At 28.6% G+C, this 20,857-nt stretch overlaps 2 protein-coding genes across 2 annotated transcripts; one reads left to right on the forward strand and one right to left on the reverse strand.

Moving 5' to 3' along the window:
* Window positions 1–13,070: 13,070 nt before the first annotated feature.
* Window positions 13,071–14,251, forward strand: LOC106314060 (oligoribonuclease-like). The gene is made up of 5 exons (XM_013752007.1): window positions 13,071–13,074; window positions 13,525–13,580; window positions 13,666–13,752; window positions 13,834–13,924; window positions 14,044–14,251. Exons 1-5 carry the CDS (start codon window positions 13,071–13,073, stop codon window positions 14,184–14,186), a joined length of 381 nt encoding a protein of 126 aa, XP_013607461.1. The 3' UTR covers window positions 14,187–14,251.
* A 613-nt stretch (window positions 14,252–14,864) lies between these two features.
* Window positions 14,865–17,526, reverse strand: LOC106315471 (elongation factor Tu, mitochondrial). The gene is made up of 12 exons (XM_013753210.1): window positions 17,293–17,526; window positions 17,149–17,224; window positions 16,975–17,067; window positions 16,834–16,908; window positions 16,423–16,527; window positions 16,256–16,346; window positions 15,956–16,161; window positions 15,787–15,870; window positions 15,644–15,709; window positions 15,506–15,568; window positions 15,194–15,434; window positions 14,865–15,110 (listed from the first exon to the last, which is right to left on the reverse strand). Exons 1-12 carry the CDS (start codon window positions 17,490–17,492, stop codon window positions 15,040–15,042), a joined length of 1,371 nt encoding a protein of 456 aa, XP_013608664.1. The 5' UTR covers window positions 17,493–17,526; the 3' UTR covers window positions 14,865–15,039.
* Between the last annotated feature and the right edge of the window lie 3,331 nt (window positions 17,527–20,857).

Consider the following 20,857-nt stretch of genomic DNA (forward strand, 5'->3'; position numbering starts at 1 on the left):
TATGCTCCCTAAATCAGTGGACAAACCCCAATAAAACTGTTATTCTACAGAACCGAAGACAACAAAAGTTCCATACCTCTCTAACCATCATCATATGTTAGTTCATGATACAACTATGCATTAAAACAATATTTTCATTTTTTGAATTCTTCTCAAAATCTGTGTTAACCCCCTACAAAATATTCAATTTTTCTGTAAAAGGTTAATATACTGAATCCTATAATCTTTAGTTCTGTTTTAAAATATTTAACCACATTTTATTTTTTATCAATTAATTTAGTAAAACTTCGTATGCTCCCTAAATTAGTGGAAACCGCCTACAACATCGCTATTTTAGAGAAACTGAGATAACAAAGGTATCAAACCACTCATACCATCATCATATATTAGTTCATGATACAAATATGCATTAAAAATATTGTTATATATTTTGAATTTTCACAAAATATACTGAATACAATAATATTTAATGTTGTTTTAAAATTTATAACCATATTCTACATTTGTATTAATTTATTCTAAATTCTCTTTCATGGTACATGGACATCGTTCTATTTTTTATCAGTTAATTTAGTCTAACGTCATATGCTCCCTTAATCAGTGGACAAACCTCAATAAAATCGTTATTCTAGAGAAACTGAGACAACAAAGGTTCCAAACCTAATTAACCATCATCATATGTTAGTTCATGAAACAACTATGCATTAAATCAATATTTTCATTTTTTTGATTTTATGCTCAAAATCTGTGTGTAACCCCTCCTACAAAATATTCAGTTTTGCGGTAAATGGTTAATATACTGAATTTTATAATCTTTAGTGTTGTTTTAAAATTTCTAACCACATTCTAGATTTGTATTAACATATTCTAAACTCTTTTTCATGGTACATGGACATCGTTTTATTATCTTATCAATTAATTTAATAAAACTTCATATGCTCTATAAATTAGTGGACAAACCACAATAAAATGGCTATTCTAGAGAAACGGAGTCAACAAACGTTCCAAACCTCTATGACCATCATCATATGTTATTTCATGATACGAAAATGAATTAAAACAATATTGACATATTTTTGGATTTTTTTCACAAAATATGTGTGTTAACCCCTACAAAATATTCAGTTTTGCGGTAAATAGTTAATATACTGAAGCTAATAATCTTTAGTGTTGTTTTAAAATTTCTAACCACATTCTACATTTGTATTAATGTATTCTAAACTCTCTTACATGTTACATGAGCATCGTTTTATTTTCTTATCAATTAATTTAGTAAAACTTCATACGCTCTCTAAATCAGTTGACAAACCACAATAAAATCGCTATTCTAGAGAAACGGAGACAACAAAGGTTCCAAACCCCTATGACCATCATCATATGTTATTTCATGATACGACTATGCATTAACAAAATATTGTAATATTTTTTGATTTTTTCTCAAAATCTATGTGTTAACCTCTACAAAATATTCTGTTTTTCGGGAAATGGTTAATATATTGAAGTCTATAATCTTTAGTGTTGTTTTAAAATTTCTAACCACATTCGAAATTTGTATTAATGTATTCTAAACTCTTTTTCATGGTATAAGGGCATTGTTCTATTTTTTTTATCAATTAATTTAGTAAAACTTCATATACTTCCTAAATCAGTAGACAAACCCCAATAAAATCGTTATTCTAGAGAAACAAAGACAACAAAGATTCCAAACCTTTCTAACCATCATCATATGTTAGTTCATGATACAAATATGCATTAAAACAATATTTTCATTTTTTTGATTTTTTCTCAAAATTTGTGTATTAACCCCTACAAAATATTCAGTTTTGTGGTAAATGGTTAATATACTGAAGCATAAAATCTTTAGTATTTTTTAAAATTAATATACTGAAGCATAAAATCTTTAGTATTTTTTTAAAAATTTTAACCATATTCTATATTTGTATTATTGTATTCTAAACTCAATTTAATGGTACATGGGCATCGTTCCATTTTCTATCAATTAATTTAGTAAAATTTCATATGCTCCCTAAATTAGCGGACAAACCCCCGTAAAATCGCTATTTTAGAGAAACGGAGACAACAAAGGTTCCAAACCTCTCTAACCATCATCATATGTTTATTCATGATACAACTATGTATTAAAATAATATTATCATTTTTTAAAATTTTCTCAAAATCTGTGTGTTTGTAAATGGTTAATATACTGAAACCTATAATCTTTAGTGTTGTTTCAAAAATTTTAACCACATTCTACATTTGTATTAATATATTCTAAACTCTCTTTCACGGTATATGGACTTCGTTCTGTTTTTTATTAATTAATTTAGTAAAACTTCATATGCTTCCTAAATCAGTAGATAAACCCCAATAAAATCGCAATTCTAGAGAAACGGAGACTACAAAGGTTCCAAACCTCTTTGACCATTATCATAGGTTAGTTCACGATACAACTATGCATTAAAATAATATTGTCATTTTTTGAAATTTTCTCAAAATTATTAGGTAATCCCCTACAAAATATTCAGTTTTTCAGTAAACGGTTAATACAGTAGAACCTCTATAAATTAATAATCTCCATAAATTAATAAATTTCGCCGGTCCCAACTTGGGCCGGTTCAAAATTTGATACAAATCATTAAAATAATAAGATAATAAGTTTTTGGAACATTCTATGTAAATATATGGTTTCATTAAAATTAGAAATTAATGATTTATAAGTATACATATTTTATATAAGTAAGAATCTATTATTATATTGGTTGTTTTATATTCACAATGGAATTATCTTTATATTTTCTTAACAATTAATATATTTTTGAAGAGATTTAGTAATATTATTTCAAAAACCACATTTAAGTTCTATGCAATATATATTTTATACCCCAAATAAAATAATATAATTAATATTAATGTCAAATTTCAAAAGATAACAATTAATGTCTATACACTAAAATAAAATATTTTCCTTATCTTATAATAAATATATCTTAAAATAAGAAATCTAAATAAGAAATCTTTTATAAATTAATATCTCTTTAAATTAATAAAATTTCAAAGCCAACATTATTAATTTATAGACGTTCTACCGTATACTGAAGCTTATAATCTTTAGTGTTATTTTAAAATTTTAACCACATTCTACATTTCTATTAATGTATTCTAAACTCTATTTCATGGTACAGAGGTAACGTTCTATTTTTTTATCAATTAAATTAGTAAAACTTCATATGCTCCCTAAATTAGTTGGCAAACCACAATAAAATCGTCATTCTAGAGAAACGGAGACAGCAAAGGTTCCAAACCTCTCTGAACATCATAATATGTTATTTCATGATACAACTATGCATTAAAACAATATTTTTATTTTTATATTGTTTCCAAATTCTATTTATTAACCCTTCAAAATATTCAAATTTTCGGTAAATGGTTAATAATCTTTAGTGTTGTTTTAAAATTTCTAACCATACTCTACATTTGTATTAATGTATTCTAAACTCTCTTTGGTTGTAAATGGGCATCGTTCTATTTTTTGTATCAATTAATTTAGTAATACTTCATATGCTCCCTAAATCAATGGACAAACCACAATAAAATTGCTATTCTAGAGAAACAGAGATAACAAATGTTCCAAACCTCTCATACCATCATCATATGTTAGTTCATGATTCAACTAAGCATTAAAAAATATTGTTATATATTTTGATTTTTTCTCAAAATCTATGTGTTAACCCCCTACAAAATATTCAGATTTTCGGGAAATGATTAATATACTGAAACCTATAATATTTAGTGTTATTTTGAAATTTCTAACCACATTATAAATTTGTATTAATGTATTTCAAACTCTTTCTCATGGTACATGGGCATCGTTTTATTTTTTATTAATTAATTTAGTAAAAGTTCATATGATCCCTATATCAGTGGACAAACCCTAATAAAATCGCTATTCTAGAGTAACGAAGACAACAAAGGTTCCAAACTTTTCTAACCATCCTCATACGTTAGTTCATTATTCACATATTCATTAAAACAATATTTTCATCTTTTGAAATTTTCTCAAAATTTATGTATTAACCCCTACAAATTATTCATTTTTTCGGTAAAAGGTTAATATATTGAAGCATATAATTTTTAGTGTTTTTTTAAAAAAAATTCTAACGACATTCTACATTTGTATTAATGTATTCTAAACTATTTTTTATGGTACATGAGCATCCTTCTATTTTTTATCAATTAATTTAGTAAAACTTCATATTCTCCCTAAATCAGTGGAAAAACCCCAATAAAATCGCTGTTCTAGAGAAACAGAGACAACAAATGTTCCAAACCTCTCTAACCATCATCATATGTTAGTTCTTGATACAACTATGCATTAAAACAATATTTTTGTTTTTTTGAATTTTTTTCAAAATCTTTGTGTTAACCCTTACAAAATATTAAGTTTTTCTGTAAACGGTTAATATACTGAAGCCTATAATCTTTAGTTCTGTTTTAAAATATTTAACCACATTCTACATTTATATTAATTTATTCTAAACTCTCTTTCACAGTACATGAACATCGTTCTATTTTTTATCAATTAATTTAGTAAAACTTCATATGCTCCTTGAATTAGTGGACAAACAACAATAAAATCAATATTCTAGAGAAATGGAGATAACAAAGATGCTAAACCTCTCATACTGTCATCATATGTTAGTTCATGATACAAATATGCATTAAAAAAAATTGTTTTATATTTTGAATTTTTTTCAAAATCTACAGGTTTCCCAACAAAATATTCAGTTTTTCGGTAAACGGTTAATATACTGAAGCCTATTATCCTTAGTGTTAGTTTAAAATTTCCAACCATATTATACATTTGTATTAATGTATTCTAAACTCTCTTTCATGGTACATGGACATCGTTCTATTTTTTATTATTTAATTTATTAAAATTTCATATGGTCTCTAAATCAGTTGACAAACAACAATAAAATTGCTATTCTAGGGAAACGAAGACAACAAAGGTTCAAAACCTCTTTGACCATCATCATCTATTAATTCATGATACAACTATACATTAAAATAATATGGTCATATTTTTTTAACTTCTCTCAAAATCTATGTGTTAACTCCTACAATATTCAGTTTTTTCGTTAAAAGGTTAATATACTGAAGCCTATATTATTTAGTGTTATTTTAAAATTTCTAACCACATTCTGCATTTGTATTAATGTATTTTAAACTCTCTTTCATAGTACATGGGCATCGTTCTATTTTTTAATCAATTAATTTAGTAAAATTTCATATGCTCCCAATATCAGTGATAAACCACAATAAAATCGCTATTCTAGAGAAACGGAGACAACAAAGGTTCAAAACCTCTCTGACCATCATCGTATGTTAGCTCATGATACAAAATTGCATTAAAACAATATTGCCCTTTTTTATTTTTCGCAAAATCTATGTGTTAACCCCTACAAAATATTTAGTTTTTTCGGTAAATGATTAATATACTGAAGCCTATAATCTTCAGTATTGTTTTAAAATTTTTAACCACATTATACACTTGTATTAATGTATTATAAACTCTCTTTAACGGTACACGGGCGTTGTTCTATTATTTATCAATTAATTTAGTAAAACTTCATATGCTCAATATTAGTGGACAAAACAACAATAAAATTGCTATTCTAGAGAAACGGAGACAACAAAGGTTCTAAACCTCTTTGACCATCATCATATGATAGTTAATGATACAACTATATATTAAAATAATATTTTCATTTTTTTTAATTTTTCTTAAAATCTATGTGTAAACCCCTACAAAATATTCAGTTTTTGGGTAAACGATTAAAATACTGAAGCTTATAATCTTTATTGCAATTTTAAAAATTTTAACCACATTCTATATTTGTATTAATGTATTATAAACTCTCTTTCACGGTACATGGGCATCGTTCTAATTCTTTGTCAATTAATTTAGTAAAACTTCATATGCTCCCTAAATTAGTTGGCAAACCACAATAAAATAGTTATTCTAGAGAAATAGAGACAACAAGGGTTTCAAAAATCTATGACCATCATAAAATGTTAGTTCATGATACAACTATGCATTAAAACAATATTCACATAGTTTTGAATTTTTCTCAAAATCTATATGTTAGTTAGGTATTCATTTTTTCGGTAAATGGTTAATATACTGAATACAATAATCTTTAATGTTGTTTTAAAATTTATAACCATATTCTACATTTGTATTAATTTATTCTAAACTCTCTTTCATGGTACATGGGCATCGTTCTATTTTTTATCAGTTAATTTAGTAAAACGTCATATGCTCCCTTAATTAGTGGACAAACCTCAATAAAATCGTTATTCTAGAAAAACAGAGACAACAAAGGTTCCAAACCTAATTAACCATCATCATATGTTAGTTCATGATACAACTATGCATTAAATCAATATTTTCATTTTTTTGATTTTTTTTTCAAAATCTGTGTGTAACGCCTCCTACAAAATATTCAGTTTTGCGGTAAATGGTTAATATACTGAAGCTTATAATCTTTAGTGTTGTTTTAAAATTTCTAACCACATTCTAGATTTGTATTAACGTATTCTAAACTTCTTTTCAAGGTACATGGGCATCGTTTTATTATCTTATCAATTAATTTAGTAAAACTTCATATGCTCTTTAAATTTAAGGACAAACCACAATAAAAAGGCAATTCTAGAGAAACAGAGACAATAAAGGTTCCAAACCTCTGTGACCATCATCATATATTATTTCATGATATGAAAATGCATTAAAACAATATTGACATATTTTTTGGAATTTTTTCTCAAAATTTGTGTGTTAACCCCTACAAAATATTCAATTTTTTAGTAAATGGTTAATATACTGAAGCATATAATCTTTAGTGTTGTTTTAAAATTTCTAACCATATTCTACATTTGTATTAATGTATTTTAAACTTTGTTTCATGGTACATAAGCATCGTTATATTTTTTTAACAATTAATTTAGTAAAACTTCATATGCTCACTAAATCAGTGGACAAACCCCAATAAAATCGCTATTCTACAGAAACGGAGACAACAAAGGTTTCATACCTCTCTAACCATCATAATATGTTAGTTCATGATACAACTATGCATTAAAACAATATTTTCATTTTTTTGAATTTTTCTCAAAATCTTTGTGTTAACACCCGTATAAAATATTCAATTTTTCGGTAAATTGTTAATATACTGAAGCCTATAATCTTTATTGCTGTTTTAAAAATTTTAACCACTTCTACATTTATATTAATGTAATTTAAACTCTCTTTCATGTTACATGGGCATCGTTCCATATCTTTATCAATTAATTTAATAAAACTTCATATGCTCCTTAAATTAGTGGAATCCCCCTATAAAATCGTTATTTTAGAGAAACGGAGATAACAAAGGTATCAAACCTCTCGTACCAACATCATATATTAGTTCATGATACAAATATGCATTAAAAATATTGTTATATATTTTGAAATTTCACAAAATCTGTGTGTTAACCCCTACAAAATATTCTGTTTTGCGGTAAATAGTTAATATACTGAAGCTAATAATCTTTAGTTTTTTTTTTAATTTCTAACCACATTCTACATTTGTATTAATGCATTATAAACTCTCTTTCATGGTACATGGGCATCGTTTTATTTTCTTATCAAATAATTTAGTAAAACTTCATATGCTCTCTAAATCAGTTGACAAACCACAATAAAATCGCTATTCTAGAGAAACGGGGACAACAAAGGTTCCAAACCTCTATGACAATCATCATATGTTATTTCATGATACGACTATGCATTAAAACAATATTGACATATTTTTTGAATTTTTCTCAACATCTATGTGTTAACCCGTACAAAATATTCTGTTTTTCGGGAAACGGTTAATATACTGAAGCCTATAATATTTAGTGTTGTTTTAAAATTTCTAACCACATTCGACATTTGTATTAATGTATTCTAAACTCTCTTTCATGGTATATGGGCATTGTTCTATTTTTTATCAATTAATTTAGTAAAGCTTCATATGCTCCCTAAATCAGTGGACAAACCCCAATAAAATCGTTATTCTAGAGAAACAGATACAACAAAGTTTCCAAACCTTTCTAACCATAATCATACGTTAGTTCATAATAAAAATATGCATTAAAACAATACTTTCACTTTTTGAAATTTTTTTCAAAATTTGTGTGTTAGCCCCTACAAAATTTTCACTTTTTCGGTAAATGGTTAATATACTGAAGCATATAATCTTTAGTATTGTTTTAAAATTTTAAACCATATTCTACATTTGTATTATTGTATTCTAAACTCAATTTAATGGTACATGGGCATCGTTCCATTTTCTATCAATTAATTAAGTAAAATTTTATATGCTCCCTAAATTAGTGGACAAACTCCAATAAAATTGCTATTTTAGAGACACAGAGACAACAAAGATTCCAAACCTCTCTAACCATCATCATATGTTAGTTCATGATATAACTATACATTAAAACAATATTTTCATTTTTTGAATTTTTCTCAAAATCTGTGTTAACCCCTACAAAAATATTCAGTTTTTTTGTAAATGGTTAATATATTGAAACCTGCAATCTTTAGTGTTGTTTCAAAATTTATAACCACATTCTACATTTCTATTAATGTATTCTAAACTCTCTTTCACGGTATATAGGCATCATTCTATTTTTTATCAATTAATTTAGTAAAACTTCATATGCTCCCTAAATCAGTGGATAAACCCCAATAAAATCGATATTCTAGAGAAACAGAGACTACAAAGGTTCCAAACCTCTTTGACCATTATCATAGGTTAGTTCACGATACAACTATGCATTAAAATAATATTGTCATTTTTTTGAATTTTTTTCAAAATCTACGAGTAAACCCCTACAAAATATTCAGTTTTTCAGTAAACGGTTAATACAGTAGAATCTCTATAAATTAATACTCAATAAATTAATAATCTCTATAAATTAATAAATTTCGCCGGTCCCAACTTATTCCGGTTCAAAATTTGATACAAATCATTAAAATAATAAGATAATAAGTTTTTAGAAAATTTTACGTAATTATATGGTTCCATTAAAATTAGAAATTAATAATTTATATGTATACATATTTTATATAAGTAAGAACCTATTATTATATTGTTTGTTTTATATTCACAATGAAATTATCTTTATATTTTCTTAACAATTAATATATTTTTGAAGAGATTTAGTAATATTATTTCTAAAACCACATTTAAGTTTTATGAAATATATATTATATACACCAAATAAAATAATATAATTAATATTAATGTCAAATTTCAAAAGATAACAATTAATGTTTATACACTAAAATCAAATATTTTTCTTATCTTAAAATAAATATATCTTAAAATAAGAAATCTAAATAAGGAAACTTTTGTAAATTAATATCTCCATAAATTAATAAAATTTTAAAGTCTCAACATTATTAATTTATAGAGGTTCTACTGTATATTGAAGCTTATAATCTTTAGTGCTATTTTAAAATTTTAACCACATTCTGCATTTCTATTAATGTATTCTAAACTCTCTTTCATGGTACACTGGTATCAGATATCATTCTATTTTTTATCAATTAATTTAGTAAAACTTTATATGCTCCCAAAATTAGTTGGCAAACCACAATAAAATCGTTATTCTAGAGAAACGGAGACAACAAAGGTTCCAAACCTCTCTGACCATCATAATATGTTATTTCATGATACAACTATGCATTAAGAAAATATTTTTATTTTTTTTATTTTTTTCTAATTCTATGTATTAACCCTTCAAAATATTCAAATTTTGGGTAAATGGTTAATATACTGAAGCCTATAATCTTTAGTGTTGTTTTAAATTTTTTAACCACACTCTACATTTGTATTAATATATTCTAAACTCTCTTTGATTGTAAATGGGCATCGTTCTATTTTTTATCAATTAATTTAGTAATACTTCGTATGCTCTCTAAATCAACGGACAAACCACAATAAAATTGATATTCTAGAGAAACGGAGATAAAAAAATGTCTCAAAGCTCTCATACCATCATCATATGTTAGTTCATGATACAACGATGCATTAAAAAATATTGGTATATATTTTGAATTTTTCTTAGAATCTATGTGTTAACCCCTACAAAATATTCAGATTTTCGGTAAATGGTTAATATACTAAAGCCTATAATATTTAGTGTTATTTAAAAATTTCTAACCACATTATACATTTGTATTAATGTATTAGAAACACTTTTTCATAGTACATGGGCATCGTTTTATTTTTTATTAATTAATTTAGTAAAACTTCATATGATCCCTATATCACTGGACAAACCCCAATAAAATCGCTATTCTAGAGAAACGAAGACAACCAAGGTTCCAAACCTTTCTAACCATTAGTTCATGATACAAATATGCATTAAAACAATATTTTCAATTTTTGAATTTTTCTCAAAATTTAAGTGTTAACCCCTACAAAATATTCATTTTCGGTAAATGGTTAATATACTGAATCATATAATTTTAAGTGTTTTTTTTTTAATTTCTAACCACATTCTAAATTTGTATTAATGTATTCTAAACTCTTTTTCATGGTACATGGGCATCATTCTATTTTTTATCAATTAATTTAGTAAAACTTCATATGCTCCCTAAATCAGTGGACAATCCCCAATAAAATCGCTATTCTAGAGAAACGGAGACAACAAAGGTTCCAAACCTCTCTAACCATCATCATATGTTAGTTCTTGATACAACTATGCATTAAAACAATATTTTTATTTTTTTGAATTTTTCTCAAAATCTGTGCGTTAACCTAACCCCCTACAAAATATTCAGTTTTTCTGTAAATGATTAATATACTGAAGTCTATAATCTTTAGTTCTGCTTTAAAATATTTAACCACATTCTACATTTATATTAATGTATTCTAAACTCTCTTTCATAGTACATGGACATCGTTCTATTTTTTATCAATTAATTTAGTAAAACTTCATATGCTCCCTAAATCAGTGGAAACCCCCAATAAAATCACTATTCTAGAGAAACGGAGATAACAAAGGTATCAAACCTCTCATACCATCATCATACATTAGTTCATGATACAACTATGCATTAAAAAAATATTGTTATATATTTTGAATTTTTTATCAAAATCTATGTGTTAACCCCTACAAAATATTCAGTTTTTCGGTAAATGGTTAATATACTGAAGCCTATAATCTTTAGTGTTGTTTTAAATTTTTTAACTACATTCTATATTTGTATTAATGTATTCTAAACTCTCTTTCATGATACATGGACATCGTTCTATTTTTTATCAATTAATTTAGTAAAACTTCATATGCTCCCTAAATCAGTGGAAACCCCCAATAAAATCGCTAATCTAGAGAAACGGAGATAACAAATGTACCAAACCACTCATACCATCATCATATATTAGTTCATGATACAACTATGCATTAAAAAATATTGTTATATATTTTGAATTTTTCTCAAAATCTATGTGTTAACCCCTACAAAATATTCAGTTTTTTAGTAAATGGTTAATGTACTGGAGCCTATAATCTTTAGTGTTGTTTTAAAATTTCTAACCACATTCTACATTTGTATTAATGTATTATAAACTCTATTTCATGGTACGTGGGCATCGCTCTATTTTTAATCAATTAATTTAGTAAAACTTCCTATGCTCCCTAAATCAGTGGACAAACCCCCAATAAAATTGCTCTTCTAGATAAACGGAGACAACAAAGGTTCCAAACCTCTCTAACCATCATCATATGTTAGTTCATGATACAACTATGAATTAAAACAATTTTAACATTTTTTTTTGAATTTTTCTCAAAATCTGTGTGTTAACCCCTACAAAGTATTCAGTTTTCGGTAAATGGTTAATATACGAAAGCCTATAATCTTTAGTGTTGTTTTGAAATTTCTAACCACATTATACATTTGTATTAATCTATTTTAAACTCTCTGTCACGGTACATGAGCGTCGTTCTATTTTTTTTTATCAATTAATTTAGTATAACTTCGTATGCATTAAAACAATATTGTCATATTTTTTTTATATTTTCTCAAAATCTATGTGTTAACTCTTACAAAATATTCAATTTTCGGTAAATTGTTAATATATCAATTTTCGGTAAATTGTTAATATACTGAAGACTATAATCTTTAGTGTTATTTTAAAATTTCTAACCATATTCTACATTTGTATTAATGTATTCAAAATTCTCTTTCATGGTACATGGGCATCGTTTAATTTTTTTATCAATTAATTTAGTAAATTTTCATATGCTCCCTAAATCAGTGGACAAACCACATTAAATTCGCTATTCTAGAGAAACGGAAATAACAAAGGTTTCAAACCTCTCATACCATCATCATATGTTAGTTTATGATACAACTATGCATTAAAACAATATGGTTATTTTTTGAATTTTTCTCAAAATCTGTGTGTTAACCCCTACAAAATATTCAGTTTTGTGGTAAATGGTTAATATACTGAAGCCTATAATTTTTAGTGTTATTTTAAAATTTCTAACTACATTCTACATTTGTATTAATGTATTCTAAATTATATTTCATGGTACATGGGTATCGTTCTATTTTTTATCATTTAATTTAGAAAAACTTCATATGCTCCCTAAATCAATGGACAAACCACAATAAAATCGTTATTCTAGAGAAACGGAGATAACAAAGGTTCCAAACCTCTCATACCATCATCATATGTTAGTTCATGATACAAATATGCATTAAAAATATTTTTATATATTTTGAATTTTTCTCAAAATCTACGTGTTAAACCCAACAAAATATTCAGTTTTTCGGTAAATGGTTAATATATTGAAGCCTATAATATTTAGTGTTATTTTAAAATTTCTAACCACATTATATTTGTATTAATGTATTCTAAACTCTTTTTCATATTACATGAGCATCGTTTGTTATTGAAAACGTTTGTCTACTGATTTAGGGTCCAGATTTAGTTATACATCAGACGAAAGACTGCATGGATAAAATGGGTGATTAGTGCAAACTTATCATGGAGACCGTGGTAAAGCTTCTCTCTCTTTTTATCTCTCTCTCAAGATATTTGTTCCATTCTACGTTTTATCTTAGTAGGGGTTATTGGTTGTTGTATTTTAATGGATTTGAAAATCCGAACTAAATCTAGTGTTATTGGTTCTATGATTTTCAAATCTGTATTAAAATCATGTGTTATTGGTTTAATGATTCATAAATTCTGTATCAAATCAAGTGTTATTCAATCGTACGGATTTACTAATATATTTGATTTTATAATAGATTTGAATGGATTTGTTTGGAATTTTTAGTTAAAAATACAAAGACTCAAATCCGATGGAAAACCTCCGGATTTACATATTTTACTTGGATTTATAAATACTATATGGATTTCTAAATCAATTAAAATATATAAACCAATAACACCTAATAGATTCCGTCTGATTTAGGTTTGACAAAGAAAGTGCTCTCTAGTACTATAAGTGATAGGCAAGCTGAACAAGAGGTAATTTTAGATAATCTTGAGCAAAAACATTGTCATGTTTGGTTGACAGTTATTGTTAATTAGTTTATTCTTGTTTTGTTTACAGGTCATCAAATTTGTGAAAAAGCATGTTGGTAATGAAAATCCACAATTAGCTGGAAACTCTGTCTACGTTGATTTCCTTTTCTTAAAGGTATCTCGAAAGTTTTGATTGTAATCTGAACAATTGCATGTTGATGATTGTAACCAATATATAATGTGTGTGTGTTTACAGAAGTACATGCCAGATTTGGCTGCTCTTTTCCCTCATGTACTTGTCGATGTCAGTAGTGTCAAGTCTTTATGCACCCGATGGTTTCCCAGAGGTAAAATAAAAAAAATTTAAAAGAAAAAAACTATGTGAAAAAGCGTATGTCTGTTATGAAAATATAAAAGTTGCCGTGTGTATAAAAATGATACTTGTTTTTGTTTGTTGAGCATTTAGATAAAAACAGAGCTCCTGCAAAGAAAAACAATCACAGAGCCATGGATGATATAAGAGAAAGCATCAAGGAGCTTAAGTACTACAAAGAAACCATATTTAAAGCAAACAAAGGTAAGAGGAGAGGTGAGGTGAGGTTCGAGTGAAAGGGGATATTGAGATTGTCGTTTAGGAGTCATTCGCTTGAATGTTTTGGTATTATGAAACCTAGTGACATGATCTTTAGTTATTGAGACATGTGTGTACTAAAATTTGTTATCTTAATCTAAACCAAACTAGTCACATTGATGATCTTTAGTTATTGATGATCTTTTGCCACATTGAGATTCCCTTTTCTCCCAGCCTTCACATTCTCAAGGCTCATCTGATTTTATGTAATTACCATAGATTAGGCATTGATCGCAGCTGGCTGGCTGCTCCTTTCTTCTCAGTAACATGATGTTCCTGTAAATTGATCACCATATGCGTCATGAGATGCTCTATTTTTAATACAGTTTAAACTTACTATGTGACTTTTTCATGGTCATGCACAAGTATAAACTACAAAATCATTAAATTATAATTAGTTAATGTGCCATTTCCACTTATTGATAAATTTTAAATCTTTTTTATAATTTATATGTAGGAAAAGTAAATAGAATATTGTGTAAATTAAATTATGTTGTTATCTTAGTTAACTATGTGATTATGTATAATTCAGATTGATTCAGTTTTTCATTTTCAATATATTGGATTGGTAAAATAGTAAATAGTTAATGTTTTGCGCAGAGAACTAATGTTTTGTAAGAAATCTCTTCATTGATTATATGATCAAGAAAATCTTATCATTATCATTATTTTCACTGGATAAATATGGAATAATTCAAACTCAACTATGGAAATACTAGGGAAACAAGGTTTGATCTTAGTCAACATAAAGCAGTGAAACCAAAAGAAAAAAGAATCACATCACTGATGGGTTCCTAAAGAAAACGTAAGAATGTGCCTTTTGAGAACACTCTAAGTCATCACTTTTGAGACAACACCAGCTCCAACTGTTCTACCTCCTTCCCTCAGAGCAAACCTTTGACCTGTTTTGAGAAATAGCGATAGCAAATCAGAAACTGAAACAGTTGAAACACAAAAAGGGAAGAGTGTCTGAAAGATTCTTGACCTATTTCGAGTGGGACAGGCATGATAAGCTCGAAAACTGCAGTGACATTGTCACCAGGCATAACCATCTTCACGTCTTGTGGTAACTCTACTCTTCCCGTGATATCTGCAGTCCTCAAGTAAAACTGAGGCCTGTAGTTGGAGAGAAAAGCAGTGTGACGTCCACCTTCATCCTTTGTGAGCACGTAAATCTCCGCTTCAAACTTCTTGTATGTCTTGCATGAGCCAGGCTTAGCAATTACCTAATAAGCAAAAGCATTAGTGTGCTCACATTCAATCATCCACTAGTCAAAATAAGGATGCATAAGCTTACCATTCCACGCTGGATGTCTTCTCTCTTTAGCCCACGAAGAAGAAGTCCTACATTATCACCGGCCTAACATAATGAAAGCCAAAGTTTAATCAAACATGCCTAGAACCTGTCTTTGTAATCTCTCGATGGTGCCTTTACCTGTCCATTATCCAAAATCTTCTTGAACATCTCCACCCCAGTTACAGTGGATTTCATTGGAGGTCCCTGGAAATCAAATCAAGAAAATGCTTAACTGTAATCACTACTTTGGCTGAATAAATGCAGTATTCATACACACTCACGTCTTTTAAACCCAATATTTCGACTTCTTCACCCACTTTGATGACTCCTTGTTCAATCCGACCCGTTGCAACAGTTCCACGTCCCTTTAAGAAGAAGAAAACTATCAGAACTTATTTTCCGAAACAAGTGAGTGAATGGAGAAAACGCCAAGGATGCAGATTAGTATACCTGAATCGAGAAAACATCTTCAATTGGCATCAAGAAAGGCTTGTCCAGCACACGAACAGGGTCTGGTATGTATTCATCAACAGCATCCATTAGCTTCAATATAGCTTGCCTTCCTATTTCATCGTTTGTGCCCTGCAGTGCAGACAGAGCAGATCCACGGATGATGGGAATATCATCCCCAGGAAACTTGTAGAAGCTGAGAAGTTCTGGATCAAGACAAGAGTTGATGTCAGTCAGAATCTTGAACTTAACTTCATACGATCAGAAAACTAAATTCTGTAACATAAAAAATTTACAAACCACGCAGTTCCATCTCTACAAGCTCCAACAACTCTGGATCATCCACCACATCGACTTTGTTCAGGAAGCACACAAGTGATGGAACACCAACCTGTTGGGACATCAGAAAATTAATACCTAACCTCATTTTGAGTAGCTTTAAGTGTTGAGATTGTAATGATGCGAACCTGACGTGCAAGTAGAATATGTTCCTTCGTCTGAGGCATGGGTCCATCAGGACCTGAAACCACAAGAATCCCACCATCCATTTGCGCAGCTCCAGTAATCATATTCTGAAAGTTAGCAACTTAAACACTGAGGCACAAGAGTTCATCAAAGTACTTCAAAGAAAAACCATATACTGATGCATGTTACTCCACCAAACAGTTCACATATACTATATATGATGATGCACTCCGAGATAACAATACTTCCACCAATCATACTTCATGATCATTTAACTGGAGTTAAAGAGCTTCAGAAATGTATAACATGCTTGACGTTAGAATGCTATATACCAAGAGGACACGTATATTATTTTCTAGAGTATCATTATTGGCAACACCTATATGAAATACAAAGAATATTTTGCTTCTTACCTTAACATAATCTGCGTGTCCAGGACAATCCACATGAGCATAGTGACGCTTAGCAGTCTCATACTCCACATGAGCCTACATAACCAAGTACCATCAAGTAAAAAGACAAGAAGAAGACAAGAAGAAGATAAAACCACAAACCGTAGCAATAGTGATTCCTCTCTTCTTCTCTTCAGGAGCTTTATCAATTTCATCAAAGGCAATAGCTTTAGCTTTGCCCTCTTCAGCAAGAACCTAAACAATTAGTAGCATCGATCTATCAACTCTTCTCCCAATTAAAACTCTCATCAATGTATAGAAAAAAAAAGGAATCACCTTTGTGATTGCAGCAGTTAGCGTAGTCTTCCCGTGATCCACATGCCCAATCGTTCCCACGTTTACATGAGGTTTACTGCAGCAAAATAACACAGTCATTAAACCAATCTCCCAACCAATTCAAAATCAATCAGACAAACTCACTTTCGAGTAAAAGTGGCCATCGATCTCCACAGAGAAGCTCCGAAACTTGAAGGAGGAGGAGAGAGATCATCTCCTCCGATTGAATGCGAGATCGAGGGAGAAGAAGAAGAAGTAATGGAGCCACCGCAGCGTGAGTAGATCCGAGAAGAGAAGGGAAGAATCCGCTTCGAGGTAGGGTTACGAAGAGCGACGGAAGCCATTTCGAGTCTACACAGGAAGAAGTGAGATTTGGGGTTTTAGTCGCCTGTGAGGGTTTCTGTTAATTCATTTCTTATAACCCGACCCGACCCGGATAAGCCCATTTGGTGCTCTCTCTTTTTACTATTATTGGCCCATTTAAGTGATTCTTAACTAATATTGGCCCATTTCAACATAGATTCCCGATAAAACTTGTTAACATTACCATGAATCGATTCGGATAAAGAGTTTTAGGCCCCATTTAAAGATAAAACTTGGGGTTTCAGTTTATAAATAATTTTTATTCTTTTTAGCTTTCTTTCATTGGATTGTAAAACCATTTTTTTTCAGTTTCTAATTATAAAATATAGGTCATTATGTATGTGAAATTAACTATTATATCATTACTGGATTATGTTAAGAGAGCAAGACCCATCAGTAGCACTAAAAAGAAGTCACAAAAATAGCATACAACCGGGCTAAGATCCGCGCAATTGCACAGGATGAATGTTATATATAAAATATATTTTATATATTATTATTTATTTTTGCTCATTTAACGTATATAATTAAATTAGAGTAAGCACATAAATCAAAACAATACCTCTTGTTTATTTACGATAATATTTTGGTAAATAAATCAAAACAATTATTTTATTTATTTTATAAGGTATATAACTAAATTTCAATGACATGGATATAGATATATAGTATATTTTAATATAAATATTTATTATTGAGAATTCGTACTCATAATAAACACAAATTTTCTAATGTGCGATATTTTCAATACAAATTTCAAAATTAAAATAGTAAGGTTTTAATATTTTTTCAATACAAATTTATAAATTAACATATTTATGTATTTTATATGTTATATATTTTAATTTTAAACTATATTAATATCTAATATGAATGTTTATTAAATGAGAATTTATATTTATACGATTTTATGATCATTTGTATCTGATTATTAAAAAAAACATTGATCACAAAATTTTAGTGTGAGATATTTAACATTTTTAGTAATTTATAGTTGTTTTAAAAATTAAAAATATAACATATAAGAAAAAATCTATTTTTTGTTATATGGTTGATGTGATTGTTTAATATCGTTTAATAATATAAACTTAAAAAAAGAGGTAAGATACAAAAATTGTTATCAAATATTGATTATACGTTAATCATATTAGGTAATTCGGTAACTTTTATTTAAGGAAAGTGCAGGAATATTCTTTGTACACTATTTATCAATTTGATAGTTAGTTTAATTATAAAGTATAATATATGTTAAGATGAACCAACTTATTTTTCTAAGAATTTTGAATTTCATTCTCATGGTGACACGTGACTACAAAAAAATGTTGTAATGTTTCTTAATTAATATATATAAGGGATGTTAAAAGTTACAAGGATAACATTTATTAAGGAACAAAAAGACTAATTATTTTTACTAAATATTATTATTTTAAATCCTAAAAGTAAACCCCTAACTCTAAATCATAAACTCTGTAGTTATATTTGTTTTAGTTATATTTGTTTTTAATAATTTTATAAACGGTAATCTGTTATTTTTTATTTTTGTTTGCTATTGTTGGGACAAATACTTGTTTTGATTTGATGCTTTTTGAAGATTTTTCTATTTTATAAATGTGTTTCTATTTTTACATTTATGTTTAGTCTTATCAGTTATAATAAAATTAGATATAGTATAATTATTTTGTAAAATTTCTTCTAAAGAAAATAATTTTTATAAATGTTTATTTTAATTTTTATGTTAGCTCAAAGTATCCAAGATAAATTTATATTTGAAAAAATAACTCATCTGTTAAAAAAGAACTTATTGTGATCCCAGTCTGAAAAATGTTTATATCCAAAAATCTAGAACTCTCTAATACATTTATTCTTCTTTTTGAATTAATATAGAGTGTACAAGTTGTCTACAACTATACATGAAAGAGATCCTTAATTAAATGAGTTGCGTTTCTTCAATAGACATGTATGTCGGGATTAAGTTGTATATCTTTGTCAAGACCATCTCAAATGTCACAATATACTGATGCATTTTGTAGTGTTTAGGCGATTTCATTTGTAATTGATGTCTCTCTTATGCTTTCCAAAGCAACGGTTCCTACTTATCCACGTTGCATGCTAGTAGTTCGTCTAATCACATGCGTTGCCATGGACCGCCTTACTTTATTTCTTAATAGTCTATATCAATCCTATTATTTCTTGATACCCCAAGATGCCATTAACGATGTTGAAGCCTTTGTACATGAAAGTTTTCTTTCAAGATCACGATTCTTCCACCAGTATATCAACAAGAAAGCAAGAAAGCTTTTTACGTCCCAACACCAGAAGTTTGGTTTGATGATACAACAAAATTTCATACTTGTAAAAAAGTAGGAATTAACTTAATACTCACATGTATTAGGTGTTTAGCTGAAATGTACACTTAAACCATAATTTGTATAAAATGTGATTGATAAAATCATGCCAAATCAAACCAGTTTCAGAGATAAAACTAATACTGAGAAATAAAAATAGTGCCTGACTTTTTATTACTAAATATATATCATTTTAGCTTTTAAAATGGTTTTATCATACACAAAAAACAACTTACTTTACTGAATTTCATAAGGGTTCTAAACCTCTAAATAGATTAACAACATCAATATCGAACAATTTCAGCGATTTTAACGATTTCGTGACTCAACCAACTTCTTCAAAGCACACTATATTGTATTTGATAAGAGCAACTAAAAAACTAGGCAACCGATCGGGGTAAAACATTTCTTATTTTTAGACATTATAGTTTCGAAATTTGAGATGAAGGCATCCCTTCAAAAAAGTATTAAAATTGGAATTTTCTATAAAAACATATACAACAGAAAGCACATATATGCATTCAAAACATAATCGTCGAACCCATGGAAAAATATGTGACCTCCAAATTATATATTTTTTAAAAATTTGATAATAAGCTTTTTGTTATGGTTAACTGAAGTTGGTTGAAACGTGTACGGCCATGTTCGTTTACGTTTCGCGCGACCTGCGACCTGCGACCTGCGACTAAGATTACGTTCGTTTATGTGTCGCGCGACTTGCGACTTTCGACCTGCGACTAAACATGCGACCTGCGCCTAAAACTATGTTCGTTTACGTGTCGCGCGACCTGCGATCTGCGACCTGCGACCAGTCGCGCAATCAAAATTTTCTTAATTTTTAGTCGCTGTTTTTTCGGGCGACTTAAATGGGAACCCGCGACTGGTCGCGCGATCAGTCGCGCGACATCAAAACGAACAACAACCTGCGACTTGCGACTTGCGATCAATCGCAGGTCGCATGTTACGCGACAGCAAAACGAACAACAACCTGCGACCTACGA

Source organism: Brassica oleracea, chromosome C9 (genome assembly GCF_000695525.1).
Source record: "Brassica oleracea var. oleracea cultivar TO1000 chromosome C9, BOL, whole genome shotgun sequence".
NCBI classification, from domain to species: domain Eukaryota; kingdom Viridiplantae; phylum Streptophyta; class Magnoliopsida; order Brassicales; family Brassicaceae; genus Brassica; species Brassica oleracea.

Bases quoted from the DNA above. Each gene is read 5' to 3' on its own strand.
- LOC106315471 (XM_013753210.1), bottom strand. From the start codon at position 17,492: ATGGCTTCCGTCGCTCTTCGTAACCCTACCTCGAAGCGGATTCTTCCC. The intron at 16,347-16,422 runs GTTCGCATCATT...ATGTCCCAACAG, and splicing joins ATATTCTACTTGCACGTCAG to GTTGGTGTTCCATCACTTGT. The intron at 16,162-16,255 runs GTTTGTAAATTT...GTCTTGATCCAG, and splicing joins TGTAGAGATGGAACTGCGTG to AACTTCTCAGCTTCTACAAG.
- LOC106314060 (XM_013752007.1), top strand. The intron at 13,581-13,665 runs GTAATTTTAGAT...TTTTGTTTACAG, and splicing joins ATAGGCAAGCTGAACAAGAG to GTCATCAAATTTGTGAAAAA. The intron at 13,925-14,043 runs GTAAAATAAAAA...TTGAGCATTTAG, and splicing joins CACCCGATGGTTTCCCAGAG to ATAAAAACAGAGCTCCTGCA.